The 17,632-nt window shown below is 40.5% G+C and overlaps 1 protein-coding gene across 4 annotated transcripts in view; it reads right to left on the reverse strand.

Moving 5' to 3' along the window:
• The window catches only part of phf14 (PHD finger protein 14), a 268,298-nt gene that overhangs the window by 31,479 nt on the left and 219,187 nt on the right, over nt 1-17,632 (reverse strand). For 2 of the 4 annotated variants that reach the window (XR_011885414.1, XM_072253394.1), the window contains exon 17: nt 10,272-10,389. Coding sequence is in view for 2 of the 4 variants with exons in the window: in XM_072253394.1 (XP_072109495.1) it covers nt 10,272-10,389 (118 nt within the window). In the remaining 2 variants the exon portion in view is untranslated. Of the gene's footprint in view, nt 1-4,412; nt 4,485-8,739; nt 8,904-10,271; nt 10,390-17,632 lie in introns of all 4 variants that reach the window. The other 2 variants (XR_011885415.1, XM_072253393.1) reach the window with 2 other exon arrangements.

The raw sequence follows: 17,632 nt of genomic DNA on the forward strand, positions 1-17,632 counted from the left end.
TTCTGCTCTACTTTCTATGCAAACTGGCAAAATTGAACTTTTACAACATTTATTTCTGGTCTACCTTTGTCCTTTTTAATTATGCTTTGTCTAACTGACTTAGGATTTCTGCCTCCAATACGCTCTTCCACTGCTAACCTTTCCACTTGCAAAACACAAAAAAATTCTGGGAGAAGTCACTGGAATTTGGCTTCTGCTCTCTTCCTTTCCAGTCCTGATGAAGGGTCGCAGCCCGAAATGCTGACTGTACATTTCCCTCCATAGATGCTACCTGACCTGCTGAGTTCTTCCAGAACATTGTGTCTGTTGCTCCAGATTTCCAGCATCTCCAATCTTGTGTATCCTTTCCACTTGCCCATGTTTGCCCACTAAAAACTAAATCCATAGCCCTCCTCCTTAGTTCATTTGCCCCATATTGAATAAATATACCCTTCACTCTATTATTGCCTCAATTAATGTTAGGATGCCTGGCTTTGATCAGTAATGGACATGATGTTATAGTCTCATGTGTTTCTCTCCTTCATTTTGAGACCTTGCAGAAATATATACAAACTTAAGCATTGCTAACAATCCTCATTTCGTTTCACCAGCCAGTATTTCTTCTGACTTGCAGACTTGTTTAATCCTTACCTTTTATAAGTAATTTTCTCTCCCCCCCCCCCACCCAACACTCATGCTTCTATTCCCCCAAAACAGCAGCTCACTAGGGAATGAGCAGGAGACCTGAAATTGCTTTGTTATTTAAACCTGTGATCATAGTGGTATCTTAGCAAGAAAGAGAATTAATTCATTGTAATCACTTGGACTTGTTAAAATCCTTTCAAACAACTGCAGTGATTGCTGAAATTAAATTCTCAATTGTTGACAAATCTCTGTAATGAAAAATAATGATCCTCATTAACGTTTCTTTATGATTATATGAATTACAGCCAGTTCACAATAGCATCTGCAGCAGCTCATGCAAGCATTTGGATTGCATCTGGGTGACCAAAAATTAGTCCAATCATCTGATGGGCAGAGGCTAAGAGACTTTTTGTATTCGCATGATTTGGTATTATTTCAGCCTTATACAGAATTGATACATGCAAATGAAACCATTGCAATGCCAACAAATCTGGAATTAAGGGTAGCAATTTATTTTGAAACAATTAACAGCTATTGCAAATACAAGTTACAGACTGGTTAGTCAGATTGACTGTTAATGAGAAATGACATTTAACATGTGAGGTCATTAGACATCTTGTGGGACTACATTCAGTTCCTGGGCCATAACTCCTGACTCTTATGTCCAAGACCTTTTGTTCCCTCCAGTGCCTCCTGAGTTTCCTGGCTCCCCAGGGATAAGGTCATTTCTGCCAATTCCCCTCCATCCTTCAATATTTCCCAGGTCAGGTTCATTTGTAAAACATCTGCTAGCTCTTGCACCTATTATCATTTTCCTCCTCTTTATGACATAGAGATTAGCTTTAATTGAGGCATTCCTCTCATGATACTGTCTCCCACTGATGCATCCATAACAATGCTTTAAACCATGGCTAGCAGCTACATTCAGATAATCCACCATCTGATTAATCCGGAATCCCAAATGTTCACCATCTGGCTTACTGGGTGAGGTTTCTTATGCTCCCTTTAAACTCACAGGGGCTCTGTTGTTTTGCTTCCTATAAACACATATGGCCCTGTTTCCAGCATGCCTTATAAACTCTCCAATTACCACACTTCTTTTAAACTCACTAGGGCTCTGGGCTCTGTTTCCCACTCTCCAATGAACTCACTATGTAATGTGCTCCATTTAAACTTGTGGGCTACTTTCCCAACACTCTTTAAATGCATCTTGTTCACTGAATGTCATTATGATACCATATAATATATTTTTAAAATTGGGCTATTGATACAAATATTATCCCACAGTCTGGAAAATCTGCCAGTTCAGCATCACTGAAGTCCTAAAGGTGCAAGGTCATCACAGTTTTACTGTAGTTATGGAAACAAACAGGTGGCATGCTCTGAGACGGGATCTCCTCCTGAGAAGGTATGACCTGTACAAAAGAGACAGGTTAAATATGAACGAAGGGGACAGGTTTGCTAGAGCTGTTGGGGAGGGTTTAAACTAGCTTGGCAGGGGAATGGGGACAAAGTGATAGGTCAGAGGATGGAGCTGCTGTTGAAGATGTAGATGCAGCCTGCAGAGAGGCCATGAGGAAGGACAGGCAGTGGAAAGAACATCATTGCAGTCAGTTGGATGGGTTGAAAAGTGTCAATTTTACTGCAAGTATCGGGAACAAGGCTGATCAATTTAGAGTATGTGTCAACACATGGAACTATAATGTTATGGGGTTTCAATGTATTTAAAGGGACGGGGGGGGAGTAAAAGAGGTGGTGGAGTGGCATTGTAAATCAGGAATAGTATCACAGCTGCAGAAACAGAGGGGGTCCTGGAGTAATCAATACCGTGGGTGGAATAAGAAACAAGATTCCCCCCCACCCCATAGCATAAAGATATTGATGTTCAGTTTGGAAAAAAAAATGCAAAACTAACAGGGTTGTTGGAATGGATGACTTCAACTTTCTATTATTGATTAGCACCTCTTCAGTGCGAAGGTTTAGATGGGACAGAATTTTTTAATGTGTATTCGAGAAGGATTGCTGACACAGTATGTAGACATTTTGTCCAGAGAAGAGGCGTTACTGGATCTGGTACTAAACAGTGACGGACCTCTGAGTGGGTGAGCATTATTAACCTGTGAGTCTTAGGTCAGTGGCGGGGAAACTATTGGAGAGGATTCTCAGATACAGAATTTATGAGCATTTGGAGAAACATAGTCTGATTAGTGATAGTCAACATGGCCTTGTGAGGGGCAGGTTGTGTCTCAGAAGTCTGATTGAATTCCCTGCGGAAGCAACAAAACATATTGATGAAGGTCGAGCAGTGAATGTAGTATATGCGATTTTAGTAAAGCCTTTAATAAGGTCCCCCTGTTAGGCTCATTTAGAAAATCAGGAGCTATGAGATCCAGGGAAACTTGGCTGCGTGAATTCAGGATCGGCTTCTGCACAGATTGCAGAGGGTGACAGTAGAAGGTGCACATTCTACCTAGAGATCGCAGACTGGTGATGTTCCACAGGGATCTGTTCTGGGACCCCTGCTACTTGTGATATTTATAAATGACTTGGATGAGGAAGTGGAAGGGTGGGTTAGTAAGTTTGCAGATGCCATGAAGGTCAGTGTAGAAGGTTGTTGTAGGTTACAAAGGGACATTGACAGGATGCAGAGCTAGTCTGAGTAATGCAGATAAAGTTCAATTCAGAGAAGTGTGAAGTGATTAACTTTGGAGGATTGAACCTCAAGGCAGAATACAGGGTTAGTGGCAGGATTCTCAACAGTGTGGAGGAATAGAGGGATTTTGGGACTCATATCTAAAGATTTTCCTAAGTTGCAGTGCAAACAAGAGAAATCTGCAGATGCTGGAAATCCTTTTCTTCTATAGATGCTGCCTGGCTGCTGGGTTCCTCCAGCATTTTGTGTGTGTTGCATGCAAGTTAACAGGGTGGTTAAGAAGACGTATTGTATTTTGCCTCTCATTAGTCATTGGAATGAGTTCAAGAGCCGCAAGGTAATATTGTAGCTCTACAAAACTCTGGTTAGAGAACATTAAGAATATTGTACTCAGTTCTGGTCACCTCATTAGAGAAGGATGTGGAAACTTTAGAGAGCGCAGAGGAGATTTACCAGGATAAAGCCCAGACTAACAGATATGCCTTGTAGGTTAAGAGAACTAGTGCTCTTTGCTTTGGAGAGAAGGAGGATGAGAGGTGTATAAGATGATAAGAGGCATAGATTGAGTGGACAGCCAGAGTCTTTTCCCAGGCAGTAGTAGCTAATACGAGGAGGTACGACTTTAAGGTGTTGGGAGGAAAATACAGGGGGATGCAAAAGATAGGCTTTACTTACACAAAGAATGGTAGGAGCACGCAATGCACCGCCAGGGATGGTGGTAGAGGCAAATATATTAGAGACAATCAAGAGACACTTGGCTAAGCACATGGATGAAAGAAAAATGGAGGACTATGTGGGAGAGAAGGGTTAGACTGATCTTTATCTGTAGGTTAAAAGGTCAGCACAACATCATGGGCTGAAGAGCCTGTACTGTGCTGTACTGTCCTATGCTGCCTGTATTTTGATCAATAACCACAGGTCAATTACAGACCTTGTTTTTAGGATTCTAAACTTTAACTACTTATATTAACTTTCCATTAATTCCATAAATAATGTTGAACCCCAAAAATCCAATGATAATGCACAATGTAAGTTGACATTAATCTGTGTTTAACTCAAAATGGAATAGCATTTCATATCAAGGTCTGATCAGTATGTTATGAGGTTCTGTCTTTTAGTAAAAAAAATCAGTCACCTGGTGTGGAAAAACAGATGCCAAGCTCATTTGCAAGTGGTTTATCTCTGATGCCAGCCTCTGAAAGCATGACTACAATAAAGGAATGAGTTTAGCTTACTAATAAAGTCCTTGGCAACAATGAAAAATATGGTTCTTCTTTCAGATTAGTCAACATAATTATATATATATATATATATATATATATATATATATATATATATAAGAAGCACAAATATTGCTAATATTGTTATTGACATTAACTATGCCCATTTGTAAAATTAAGACACATAAGTATCAAACATTTAAGTAGATACTGCCCGCTGTGCAGGTTCACATAATGATTGTGAGTTATTTAAACTCAGCACTGTTCTCATCACAGAAAATATTCTATTTTACATCTAGTTAGTTAATGCAGGGTACCCTTTGTGTAGTGATTATCTCTACAAATAAAAGACTATTAACCATTTTGTTTCATCATTTATGAACAAAACATTTTAAAATAGTTATTGCTGGGGTCCCACCCACCCACTAACTCTATTAACAACTAAAAGGTTTCGTTACTCTTTGTACAGTACACCTGCAAAGCTTTCCAAATACCCTTCAAAAATTTCACAACTGTAACTTGGTCGGATTGACTCTTTCCAAATCAATGCAAGAAGTAATACCAGCATTCACAAAAGTTGCTTTGTGCAACAAGTCTGAAGACACTTATCTATTTCCAAATTTGATGGTCGAGGTAGAACCAACATTCCTCATTTCTGTTCCCTGCCACGGGAAGGGGAAAGAAAAAATAAGGAATGTTTTCTCAATTGAGACCTGTTAGCCAAGAAACACGTGGAATAAATACGTCAACATTACCAGAACTAAATCTGGACTACTTTACAAGATTGTATTGTCTTCTTGCTGAAGCTTTTTGAAGATTAGTTGTCTTTCCTTAGACAACAACTAAAAGGTAATATATTTGCTAAATAATACAGGGTAGCTGTTATAACACAGTAGTCAACTACTCTGCGCTACTCAGGTGCAACATACCACTTCAATTATTCAACTTGATTCAGTCCTCCTCAAGCCTCCTTCCTCACTTCTTTTTCCAGTGAACTGATGACTATTGGTGCTGTTTCTTGCTTGAGAACAGAACCCAAACGTGTAAGCACTTTTTTTTCCTGTCAATTTAACTCAGTTTTAATCCCACTCCTACTCTGTCCTATCAGCTTGTGTTTGTAACAATGCTCAAAGTAAACCTGAGGAATAGAGGTTTAAGTATGCTGCAACTTTCCGAGCTCCATCCTCATGATACAGGCCAAGGCCAACATCCATTACAAGCTCTCATGGCCCCAGGGTGGCCTGTACATATTTTTATATACACAGATGTGTGCCCACTAGTTGGCAAATAGGTGGGCTGAATGGCCCAACTTCCAAGCTGTATGACTTGAGTCAAATCTGACTTTGACATTTGTTATGTTGATTATATATTTCACACCATTGCATCCTAGATGTATTCCTATTGCATATTCATGATTTCCCCTCTGTCAGAAATGACAGAACTCTTAACTACCTCTGTACCATCTCCTGCACTGCTCTCACCCCCCTTATTTCCTCCGAGCAGGGTGTTGAATTTCATCTTACACCTTAACAATCTCTAGATTTAACGTTCGTACTCTGATTTATGCCACCGACAATATTATGCCAACTTAAGAAACATTCTCCTTCTCCTCTTTCAGAATTTCATAAACTGTGTCTCCTGTTACTGCCTTTGTCCACTCTACCATCTCCAATAATAAGATTCTTTCCTAGTCATACTTTCCCATGCAACATGTCTACGAAGGTTTTCGGTCATCCAGGTCAATGTATATCAAGCAGTAGTAAATCAAGGCAAATGGACTTGCTGACAGCCCAACAGACAGAGGTAAAGAGCAAAGAAGACAGAAAAGCATAGTCATCCCATATGTAGCTGGAATTTCAGAGAAACTCAGAAGGATTTTCTACAAGCACCAAGTCCCTGTGTTTTTCAAACCTACAAACATATTCATAAAGAAACTTGCCCACAGAACAATATTTTATGTTATCCAATGCAATAAGATCTGCACATTGGCAAGATAAAACAACCACTTCACAGACAGCCCAACATAGGACGGCTAACACCTCAGGTCAAGATGCAGTTGTATATCTACACCTAAAGGACAAGGGACACTCCTTTGATGATAACAATGTGTACATTTTGGACAGGGAGGACAGGTGGTGTGAAAGAGGGATTAAAGAAACCACCTTGGTCAAACTGGAAAACCCATCCTTGAACAGAGCGAGTACGACACCATCTATCAGCTACCTATATTGCGGTCCTAACATCTCTACCCCGGCGTCTCCACAACAGTTCATACCTCCATTCATGCAAGGGTAAGACTATTGACCCTCTCGTTACCTCTACAATTCTTAACGACCCTCATGTGACTGTTATACCTTTAAACAACTCACAGAGTGTAGAGGCCAGAAAACTACCCACGATGGATTAGAACTGAAGTCTCTTGGATGAGTGGTGAAACGTCTTCTAGACAACACAGCAAGTCCAGTTGCCTTGGTTTACTACTGCTTGATATGTTTTCCATGCAACATTTTCCTTTTGCTACTCTACTTTTCATTATCCACAGACCCAAACACTTCCTCTAGGTGAGGCAGTGATCCATGTACACATCTTCCAATTAATATAGTGGATCCAGTACTCATGATAGAGTCTCTTCTACATTGCAGAAACCATTACAGACCTTGTGATCTCTATACAGAATACTGCCAACCTACAAGGGTGATCTTAAGCTTCAAGCTGTTTTTAATTGTCCAATCTTATTCCCATTCTGATGACTCTATCTGATTCAACAGAGTTCAACACAAGCTCAACGAACAGTGTTCGTATTTTGATTAAGCACAATAGTTACAGTCCTCGGTATTTATTGAATTGACTTTATTTCTTACATTCTTCACATACATGAGTAAAAATCTTGAAGTTATGTCTTCATCTAAATATGCAATGTGCAATTATAGTAATTTATAATAATCTATAATAAATAGAACAGTCAATGTAATATAGAGTACAGACAAGTCAGTGTGAGTTCATCAGTCTGATGGCCTGGTGGAAGCAGCTGTCCCGGAGCCTGTTGGTCCTGGCTTTTATGCTGCTGTACCGCTTCCGGGTTGGTAGCAGCTGGAATAGATTGTGGTTGGGATGGCTTGGGTCCCCAGTAATCCTATGGGCCCTTTTTACACACCTGTCCTTGTAAATGTCCTGAATCATGGGAAGTTCACAACTACAGCTACGCTGGGCTGTCCGCACCACTCTCTGCAGAGTCCTGCGATTAAGGGAGGTACAGTTCCCATACCAGGCAGTGATGCAGCAAGTCAGGATGCTCTCAGTTGTGCCCCGGTAGAAAGTCCTTAGGATCTGGGGGCCCATACCAAACTTCCTCAACCATCTGAGGTGAAAGAGACGCTGTTGTGCCTTTTTCACTACATAGCTGGTGTGTACATACCACGCGAGGTCCTTGGTGATGAGGATGTCGAGGAACTTAAAGCTATTTACCCTTTCAACCCCAGAACCATTGGTGTCAATAGGGGTTCGCCTGTCTGCATTCCTCCTGTAATCCACAACCAGCTCCTTTGTTTTTGTGACATTGAGGGAGAGATTGTTTTCTTGACGCCACTGTGTCAGAGAGATGACTTCTTCCCTGGTGGCCACCTTATTATTGTTTGAGATAAGGCCAATCAATGTAGTGTTGTCGGCAAATTTAATTAGCAGATTGAAGCTGTGCATGATGATACAGTCATGGGTGTACAGGGAGTAAAGGAGGAGGCTCAGTACGCAGGTCTGAGGGGCTCCTGTATTGAGTCAGAGGGTTGGAAGTGAGGGAGCCAACTCTTACAACCTGCTGGCGATCTGACAGGAAGTCCAGGATTCAGCTGCACAAGGCAGGATTAAGGCTGAGGTCTCTGACCGTCTTGTTGAGCCTGAATGGAACTCTGATGTTGAATGCTGAACTGTAGTCCAAGAACAGATTCTTACATAAGTATCTTTCTTCTCCAGATATGTAAGGACGGTGTGTAGAGCTGTGGCTATTGCATCATCTGTCAATCGGTTGTGTCAGTAGGTGAATTGTAGGGGGTCCAGTTGGGGTGGTAGCAAGCTGCAGATGTAATCCTTGACCAGCCTCTCAAAGCATTTGCTTACTATTGAGGTAAGTGCGAATCATTCAGGCATGTTACCTTGGCCTTTTTTGTTACAGCGACAATAGTGGATAATTTGAAGCAGGAGGCACTCTACACTGGGAGAGGGAGAGATTAAAAATGTCTGTAAACACACCTGCCAGTGGTGCTGCGCACATCCTGAGTACTCGTCCTGGGATGCCGTCCGGTCCCACAGCCTTGCAACTGTCCGCTCGTTGGAAATATCTGCATACCTCAGCCTCAGAGGTGACCAGGTTGCTGGTGGCTTTCCTTGGAGGCTCAGAGTTAGCGACATTGAACCTAGCGTAAAAACAATTGAGTTCATCTGGGAGAGAGGCCACGATGTTGGCGGCACCACAACGTTTAGCTTTGAAGTCTGCAATGGTATGCAGCCCTCACAAGTCATGTGTGCTATTCATTGTGAATCTTGATTCAATCTTCTCCCTATATTGTTGTTTCGCAGCCTTGATAGCTTTGCGCAGATCATAGCTGCTTTTCTTAAACTCTAGTTGATCTCTAGTGATGTAAGCTCGATGTCGTGCTGCATATTGTTAAATATTGAATAATACTTATTAAATATTGAACTTAACAAATTCAGATAACCATTTTGCACCAAAACTGGCGACAAAGGAGATTTCAGATAGTGGGATCCGGAGCAACACGAAAGACTCTGGAGGAACTCAGTGGATCAGGCAGCATCTATGCAGGGAAATGGATCATCAATGTTTTGTGCAAGTTCCTCTAGCACCTTTTGTGCGGTACTGGATCAGAACTGGTTAGTTCTGTAGGCATCGAGCTGTAACATTAATTTCAATTTTCTTTCTCTACAGCTGCTGTGAGACCTGTTGAATATTTCCAGTCCTGTGTTTTATTTCACATTTACAGCATTTGCAGTGTTTTGTATCTCACAGTTCCAGCATGCTTTAGTGTACTTACAACTCCTCCAGACAGATAGATTCTTTTAACAATTCATTACCCTCTCTCATTTGATGCTGCCAATCTGCTAAGTATTTACCATATTGGCTGCTTTTATTTCAGATTTCTAGCATCTGCAGTTTTATTTTGCTTTTCTATCATTCAACTAGGAATTGCCAGTGAAAATCTTCAGGTTTTAATAATCTGTCCAGTAAAGGAAGGCCATGTTACATAGTCCTGTTTTCTACTGGAATGCTAACAGAGTAGAAATACTCTGAAGACATCTCTCTTGGAACTGAATAAATTTTACTCTATCACTTCATATAATCATTTTGCTTAATACTGCACATTCCTTTAACATAGGAGATTAAATGACATGGAAGAAACTAATTAACTTTTAGTTATCTTCAACAATTGAAACAACTCAGGTTAAAATTCCAAAGGTCTACAATTTGGTGTTTCAAACATCTTTCTAATTCATCAATAATGTAGAATTGGATTTCCCTAACTAAACTGAAGATTGGAATAATTGGGATGTATCTACTTTTACTACAAGATTGCCCACTCTACATTAAAAGTCTGATAGAAATTCAATATCATTTTTGATTCGCTCCAAGTCTGACAAAGATATTTAAGCATTGTAAGACTCAGATTCTTGGATTTCTGAATTAATGCTGACAGGTATTTTCCACACACTAGTTTTTATAGTTGTATACTGAAGTGAATTCTAAGGTAGCATGCATTTAATCTTACTTTTGAAGACGTAGAGTCACACTCCTGACAGATCCAACCATAACCTGTCTGCTTTGGGGATTTCTTCAGGGGTGGATCGAGGCAACCAAAGTGGTAACAAAGTCTGCATTCATCACATCTACATAGGAAAATAATTTAAAAAAAAATCAAATTAATTTTATGATGACACAAAATTAAATCTATATTTTAAGAAACAAAAGTATGAATAACGCATCAACTTCTTGTCAGGCTGGCTGCATAAAGAAACCACTAATTTATGACATCCTGGCATCACCCTATCCACCCACTTCAATGGGTGAACATACAAGGTGATGAAAATACTTTCAAATTTAACTATCCAATTTAATAGAACAAATTTTAGAACCCTTTAACAGGCCAAAAACTACTGTAGAGGAAGTTAACATTCTAGGTGAATTATTTTTCACTAGTTCTGATGAAAAGGCCATTAAGCTTTGCTGAGAATTAATCCTACCTGTTCATAAATATATTCAAAATAGTTCAAAATGTATTTCAAAGTCTATTTGTATGAAAAAAGTCATAGATAAAAATAATCATATACATAGACTTCATTTTTGACAAAGGTCCTCTGAGCTGAAACGCTGACTCTGTTTCTCTTCCCATAACCTGATAATCTCTCTTGAACAATTCCCCACCCACTTCCCAAAACAGAATCAGAATCAGGTTTAATATCACTGGCTCATGTTGCAAATTTTGTTAACTTTGTACAAAGTACAATGCAATACATAACAGACAGAAAAAAACTTGTGAATTAAAGTATATCTAAAATAGTTAAATTAAATAAGTAATGCAAAAAAATAGGAAATAAAAAAGTAGTAAGGTAGTGTTCACGGATTCTATGTCCATTTAGAAATCGGATGACAGAGGAGAAGAAGATGTTCCTGAATCGTTGAGTGTGTACCTCCTTCCTGAGGCTAGCAATGAGAAGAAGGCATCTCCTGGGTGGTGGGGGTCCGTAATGATGGATGCCACCTTTCTGAGGCACTGGTCCTTGAAGATGTCCTGGATACTACACAGGCTAGTGCCCATGATGGAGCTGACTAACTTTACAACTCTCTGCAGCTTATTTCGATCCTGTGCAGTGCCCCCCACCCCCACCAGCAATACCAGATAGTGGTGTAACTAGTTAAAATGCTCTCCATCATGAATCTGTAGAAATCTGAGAGTGTTTTTGGTGACATACCAAATCTCTTCAAACTCCTAATGAAATAAAGACACTGTTTTGCCTTCTTTACAGCTGCATCGATATGTGAGGTCCTCAGAGATATTGACACCCAGGAACTTGAAATTGCTCACTCTCTCCACTTCTGATTCCTCTGTGAGGACTACTGTGTGTACCCTCACCTTATCCTTTCTGAAGACCACAATCAGCTTTGATTTTACCGATGTTGAGTGCAAGTCTGTTGCTGTGACACCACTCAACTAGCTGGTATATCTCACTCCTGTCTGCTTTCTTGTCATCATCTGAGATTCTGCCAACAACAGTTGTATCGTCAGCAAATCTACAGATGGCATTCGAGCTGTGCCTAGCCACAGTCATGGGTATAGAGAGAGTAGAGCAGTGGATTAAGCAGATATCACTGAAGTACACTAGTATGGATCGTTAGCAAAGTGGAGATGTGATCTCCAATCTGCAGAGATTGTGGCCTTCTGGTTAGAAAGTCAAGGATCCAGTTGCAGAGGGAGGTACGAGGGCACAGATTCTGGACCTTTTCGATCAGAACTATAGGAATGATGGTGTTAAATACTGAGCTGTACTCAATAAACACATCTTGACATAGGTATTTGTATTGTTCAGGTGATCCAAAGCCACAGAGAGAGCCAGTGAGAGGCATAGACCTATTGTGGCGATAGGCAAATTGCAGTGGGTCCAGGGAGGGGTTGATTCTAGCCGTGACCAACCTCTCAAAACACTTCATCACCGTAGAAGTGAGTGCTACTGGAGATAGTCAATAAGACAGCTTATCCTGCTCTTCTTGGGCAATGATATAATTGTTTCCCTTTGAAGTAGGTGGGATACCTTTTCTCATGATACAAATTTTCGACAACTATGATTTTTTTCTCTCTGTTTACTCATTCATGGGATGTGGAATGACCCTGGCAAACCCCTCATTTATTGTCGATCCCTAATCACCCTTGAACCAAGAAAGTACTTAAATGTGCGCTTTTGCAGGCAAAACCAAACATAGCTTTTTTTCTAGGAAAACAGTGAAAGGGGAAGGACACGGATGAGGCAGATAATATTCAGATTAACTTGGAACTAGTTAATGTCCTGAAGAAGCGTCTCAGCTCAAAACGTTGACCATTTATTAATCTCCACAGATGCTCCCTGACCTGCTGAGTTCCTCTAGCATCTTGTGTGTGTTACTTTTGATTTCCAGCATCTGCAGACTTCCTCATGTTTTTAACGTGGAGATAGTTAATGTGAATACCTCTACCCTAACCCTTTTAAATGTAAAACTACTCCTTTATTACAATTCTCACAATTAAAATGATCACCTGCAGGACTTACATAATGCGATAAGATGATCACCAATGTTGATGGATATTCCAGATTTAGTTTCATTCATTTCAGAGGATCTGTGTACTGCTATCAAGGCATGTGCTTATTTGCATCCCTAACTAACCATGAGAAGATTGATCTTGAATCACCATAGTCCTTCGTTATGCAGTTACCACCTGTAACACTGCTGGCATTTAGGGCAGCATGAAGGTCCCCCATCTCTAGTGGGGTGTTCAGGGATTCCTTCATCATATAAGTAGCATCCTCTCGGTTTTCACTACTGTCAGTCATGCAAGTCCCAGGTAGAGAATCAGGAATACCATCACACTCAGATGTGGAAGGATTCTTCATTGCTGTTTCTGTAACAATTTAGTTTTACCAGTCAGGGTTGTTAGCCAGAGCTTAACCCCTGAACCTAGAGAACTGGTGGACTACTTTTAGTCTGGCCTTCTACCCTTCCACTTGTTTGGCATGGGTGACCCTACCAAGAGCCAAAGCATAAAGCCCTGACACCAGCCAACATAGCTCTCTGGGTCACTGAGGCACGCTGGCCTCCAAACCACGACAAGGTTGTGGTCCTCTTGGAGGTTCCTTGTGAAGATATGGCCACAATCATCTGACCATTTGAATACCACTCATAGTGCTAATCAAATGGTCTTTGGGCAACATAGTAGTACATTTGATGGAGTTGCTGCTTCACATCTCCAGGTTCCTGGGTTCTGTCCTGGCCTTTCGTGCCATCTATGTGGAGTTTATAGTCTCATTGTGACCCTGCTGGTTTTTTCTAGGTGCTCCAGCTTCCTCCCGCATTTCAAAGAAAAGATGTTAATAATTTAATTAGATTTAATGTGCAAGAATGGTAGAATTTGGGAGCAGTTGACGGCAATAAGGGGAAATGAAATGAAGTTGGCACAGCTCTGTCAATGAATCTTCATGGTTGGCACAGATTCTGAAGGACTCTGGATGTAAGTTCAGTAACTTTAACTACATTACCCTACCCAAAATGCAGGCCTACTAAGTTACTAGGGAAATCTTATCCTGGACTTATCAATGTACATGAACCAATTGTCGGTGCCAAACATTAACTTCTATATCTCCAATGACTAGAATTGAATTTCTTATTAATGTAAGGCAATTTAATATCAAGGTTATAAATTAAAAGAAAACCTATTTCCCCACCTTCCAAAAAAGTAGTCAGATACAGGGCTCATAGAAAAGAACAAGACATGACAATGCATATCTCATTTTAAAAATGAATAACTAATATATTTTATCAATTTAAATCTATGCCATGCTTGTTTAAGACAGAACTTTGGATTCTGGACAGACAGAATTACATTAAATGTCATAGATGTCAAGTATTTATGACATAGAAGTTGAAGGTATACTGGAGAAATGATCTTTCCTTTAAAACACTTTAAAATCTGGGTTTCAACATAATACTAAATTCTTTCCATAACTCTGGAACAATTGAAGCATTTAGAATTAAAATTTTGATGCTATCCTGGAATAATTTCCAGTTAGCCTAAAAATTGTTTCATGCAGCATTGAACTTTGTTTTCTAAATTAGTCATGTTTGTAGTCCCTATTAAGTAAAAGCATCTAAGGTTTTACGTATTTATTAAAAATGATCTCAATATTGTTGATTCTATTTCACTCTTCATTTCCTAATTCTTGTGCGTTTTAATTAAAAGCAATCTCATGAGGACTAGCCTATTATTGTATAATTATATTCTATCAATCAAGGTGAACCAGATTTTGTATCGTAAATCAGATAACCAACCTATGGATCAATCACAATTCACTGCAAAAACCTTGATTCCAAATTCCACCTCATTAGATTTTCTGCATTGTCTTATCAGTTCGTTTGCAGAAGTCTTTGTTCTAATACACCAGAGAGAGTGTTCCAAGGAATAAGGGTCGTATGCTGCCAGATATGAGTTAAAAACACAGTGGAAACACATGTTACATTTCAATTAACATCAAAAGGATAAACTAAGCAATCTAAATTGTCTGCTTAATGTTACATTTTTTATTCCTATTTAAACTAACTACACAATCCGTTTATTTTGCACTTTTCCCCTTGAGTCCTTTATTCGTGCCTCTATCCTCTCTATCATTCATATCCAAAGGACAAATGATTAAAGGCCATAGCTACCAAGGACCTAGTTATTTCCTCTTCCACTGAATTCCTACAATAACTTTGTATCAATTAAAAGCTATGCTGTTTTCCAAACATTCTTTAAAAATATCCAAAGGATTAAGAAGAGAAAACGGTCTGCTTTTCTTTCCAATTCTCTGTTACACAATATTTCAGTATTGAAAATGAGAACCCCTATCTCACTACAATAAGTTCAAAGTAAATTTATTATCAACGTACATACATCTCACCATATACAACCTTGAGATTCGATTCAAGTCAACAGCACACAGTAAAAACGAAACAACGTTCCTCCAGGGCCCTGGTGCTACATGAAACAACACAAAACTACACTAGACTATGTGAGACAGCACAAAGCTACACTAGACTACGTAAAACAACATAAAAACTGCACCAGACTACAGACCTGTACAGGACTACATAAAGTGCACAAAACAGTGCAGGGCAGTATAATCGTTACTAAACAAGACAATAGGCACAGTAGAGGACAAATTACAATATAATAATAAATTTTGTAGATGTCAGTCTAGACTCTGAGTATTGAGGAGTCTGATGGCTTGGGGCAAGAAACTGTTGCACAGTCTGGTCGTGAGAGCCCGAATGCTTCGGTATCTTTTGCCAGATGACAGGAGGGAGAAGGGTTTGTGTAAGGGGTGTGTGGGGTCCTTCACAATACTGTTAGCTTTGCAGGTGCAGCGTGTGGTGTAAATGTCTGTAATAGCAGGAAAAGAGACCCCAGTGATCTTCTCAGCTGACATCACTATCTGCTGCAGGGTCTTGCAATCCAAGATGGTGCAATTCCCGAACCAGGCAGTGATGCAGCTGCTCAGGATGCTGTCAATACATCCTCCGTAGAATGTGGTGAGGATGGGGGTTGGGAGATGGACTCTTCTCAGCCTTCGCAGAAAGTAGAGACACTGCTGGGCTTTCTTTGCTATGGAGCTGGTGTTGAGGGACCAGGTGAGATTCTCCGCCAGGTGAACACCAAGAAACTTGGTGCTCTTAACGATCTAAATGGAGGAGCCGTCAATGATCAGCGGAGAGTGGTCGCTCCGTGCTCTCCTGAAGTCAAAACCATCTCTTTTGTTTTGTTCACATTCAGAGACAGGTTGCTGGCTCTGCACCAGTCTGTTAGCCACCGGACCTCTTCTCCGTATGCTGACTCGTTGTTCTTGCTGATGAGACCCACCACGGTCATGTCATCGGTGAACTTGATGCTGTGGTTCGAGCTGGGCATTGTTGCACAATCGTGGGTCAGCAGAGTGAACAGCAGTGGACTGAGAGCACACAGCCCTGGGGGGCCCCCGTGCTCAGTGTGATGGTGTTGGAGATGCTGCTCCCGATCCGGACTGACTGGGGTCTCCCAGTCAGGAAGTCTAGGTTCAGTTGCAGAGGGAAGTGTTCAGGCCCAGCAGTTTCAGCTTTCCAATCAGGTGCTGAGGAATGATTGTGTTGAATGCTGAACTGAAGTCTGTGTCTTGCAAGCATACTCAATAAATCCATAATAGAATAATAACCAAAGCAATCAATGGAAGACCCCACCAACTTGGGCATTCAACCAGTGTGCAACAGACAACAAACTGTGCAAGTACAAAATGAAAGAAATAACAATAATAAATAAGCAATAAATATTGAGAACATGAGATAAAGAGTCCTTGAAAGTGAGTTGTTAGATTGTGGCAGACATCCCACCCTGCATAAACTCATTTCAGGGAGGTAGCACCGTCAGTTTGTGGGAGACTTCCGGGAGAGGTGGGATGTCTGCAATAGAGTAGCTCCTTAGCAGCTGGCCAGCGAGTTTAAATAACGTTAGCTATGCTAATGAACGAATGACACCTGTTAAACTCACCTCAACACGTCTTTTACAGTCTTAACCCACCATGGGCAATAGAAAAGTCACTTGCAAACAGTGCAGCGAGCAACACTGTCATTATTTTGACCCCTATTAGGCAGGGGTACACTTTAGTGTAGTCTGGGGTGACGTACGTTTTATTTTTTTTTGGAACACTCTGCCATGTCTCTCTCTCTCTCTCGTGGTCGCTCGTGCACTCTCGCTTGCTCTCTCTCGCTCTGTCGCTTGCGCTCTCGCTGGCTTTCTCTCTTGCTCTCTCTCATGGTCGCTCTCACGCTCTCTCTTGCTTTTCTCTCGCTCGCTCTCAAAAAAATTGATTTCCGTGATATTGTATATAATTTGCGGGCATCAGGAAGCCACTATTAATATGCGGGAGACTCCTGAAGTTCCGGGAGAGGTGGGATGTCTGTTGTGGTAACATTTCGATGATGGGGCAAGGGAAGCTGAGTGAATTTATCCCCTTCGTTCAAAAGCCTGATTGTTAAGCTCTTAGAAATTATTATTTAGTCACAAAAAGGAGCGAGACATTTGTTGACTTCAAAATACAACAGATGTGATCAAAAACTAAGAGCATTACATTAGCACAAGGTGGGGTAAATAGTCCGATCTATGCTGTACATTCTGTGCAATACATGAAGATACAACATTTTGTTTTCTCCTCTTACACCTTGTAAAATTCACTGAATACAAAACAAAAGCCAAAACACCTAATTTTCACTCTTTCAGAGATATTCAAGGTGTCCTTGCCTAGACATTCACTAACAGTAGTACTAAATGCAGAAATTTACCACACATATTTTAATCTGCCACCAAATTTCCTATGAGGA

This window comes from Mobula birostris, chromosome 3 (genome assembly GCF_030028105.1).
Source record: "Mobula birostris isolate sMobBir1 chromosome 3, sMobBir1.hap1, whole genome shotgun sequence".
Classification (NCBI taxonomy): Eukaryota; Metazoa; Chordata; class Chondrichthyes; order Myliobatiformes; family Myliobatidae; genus Mobula; species Mobula birostris.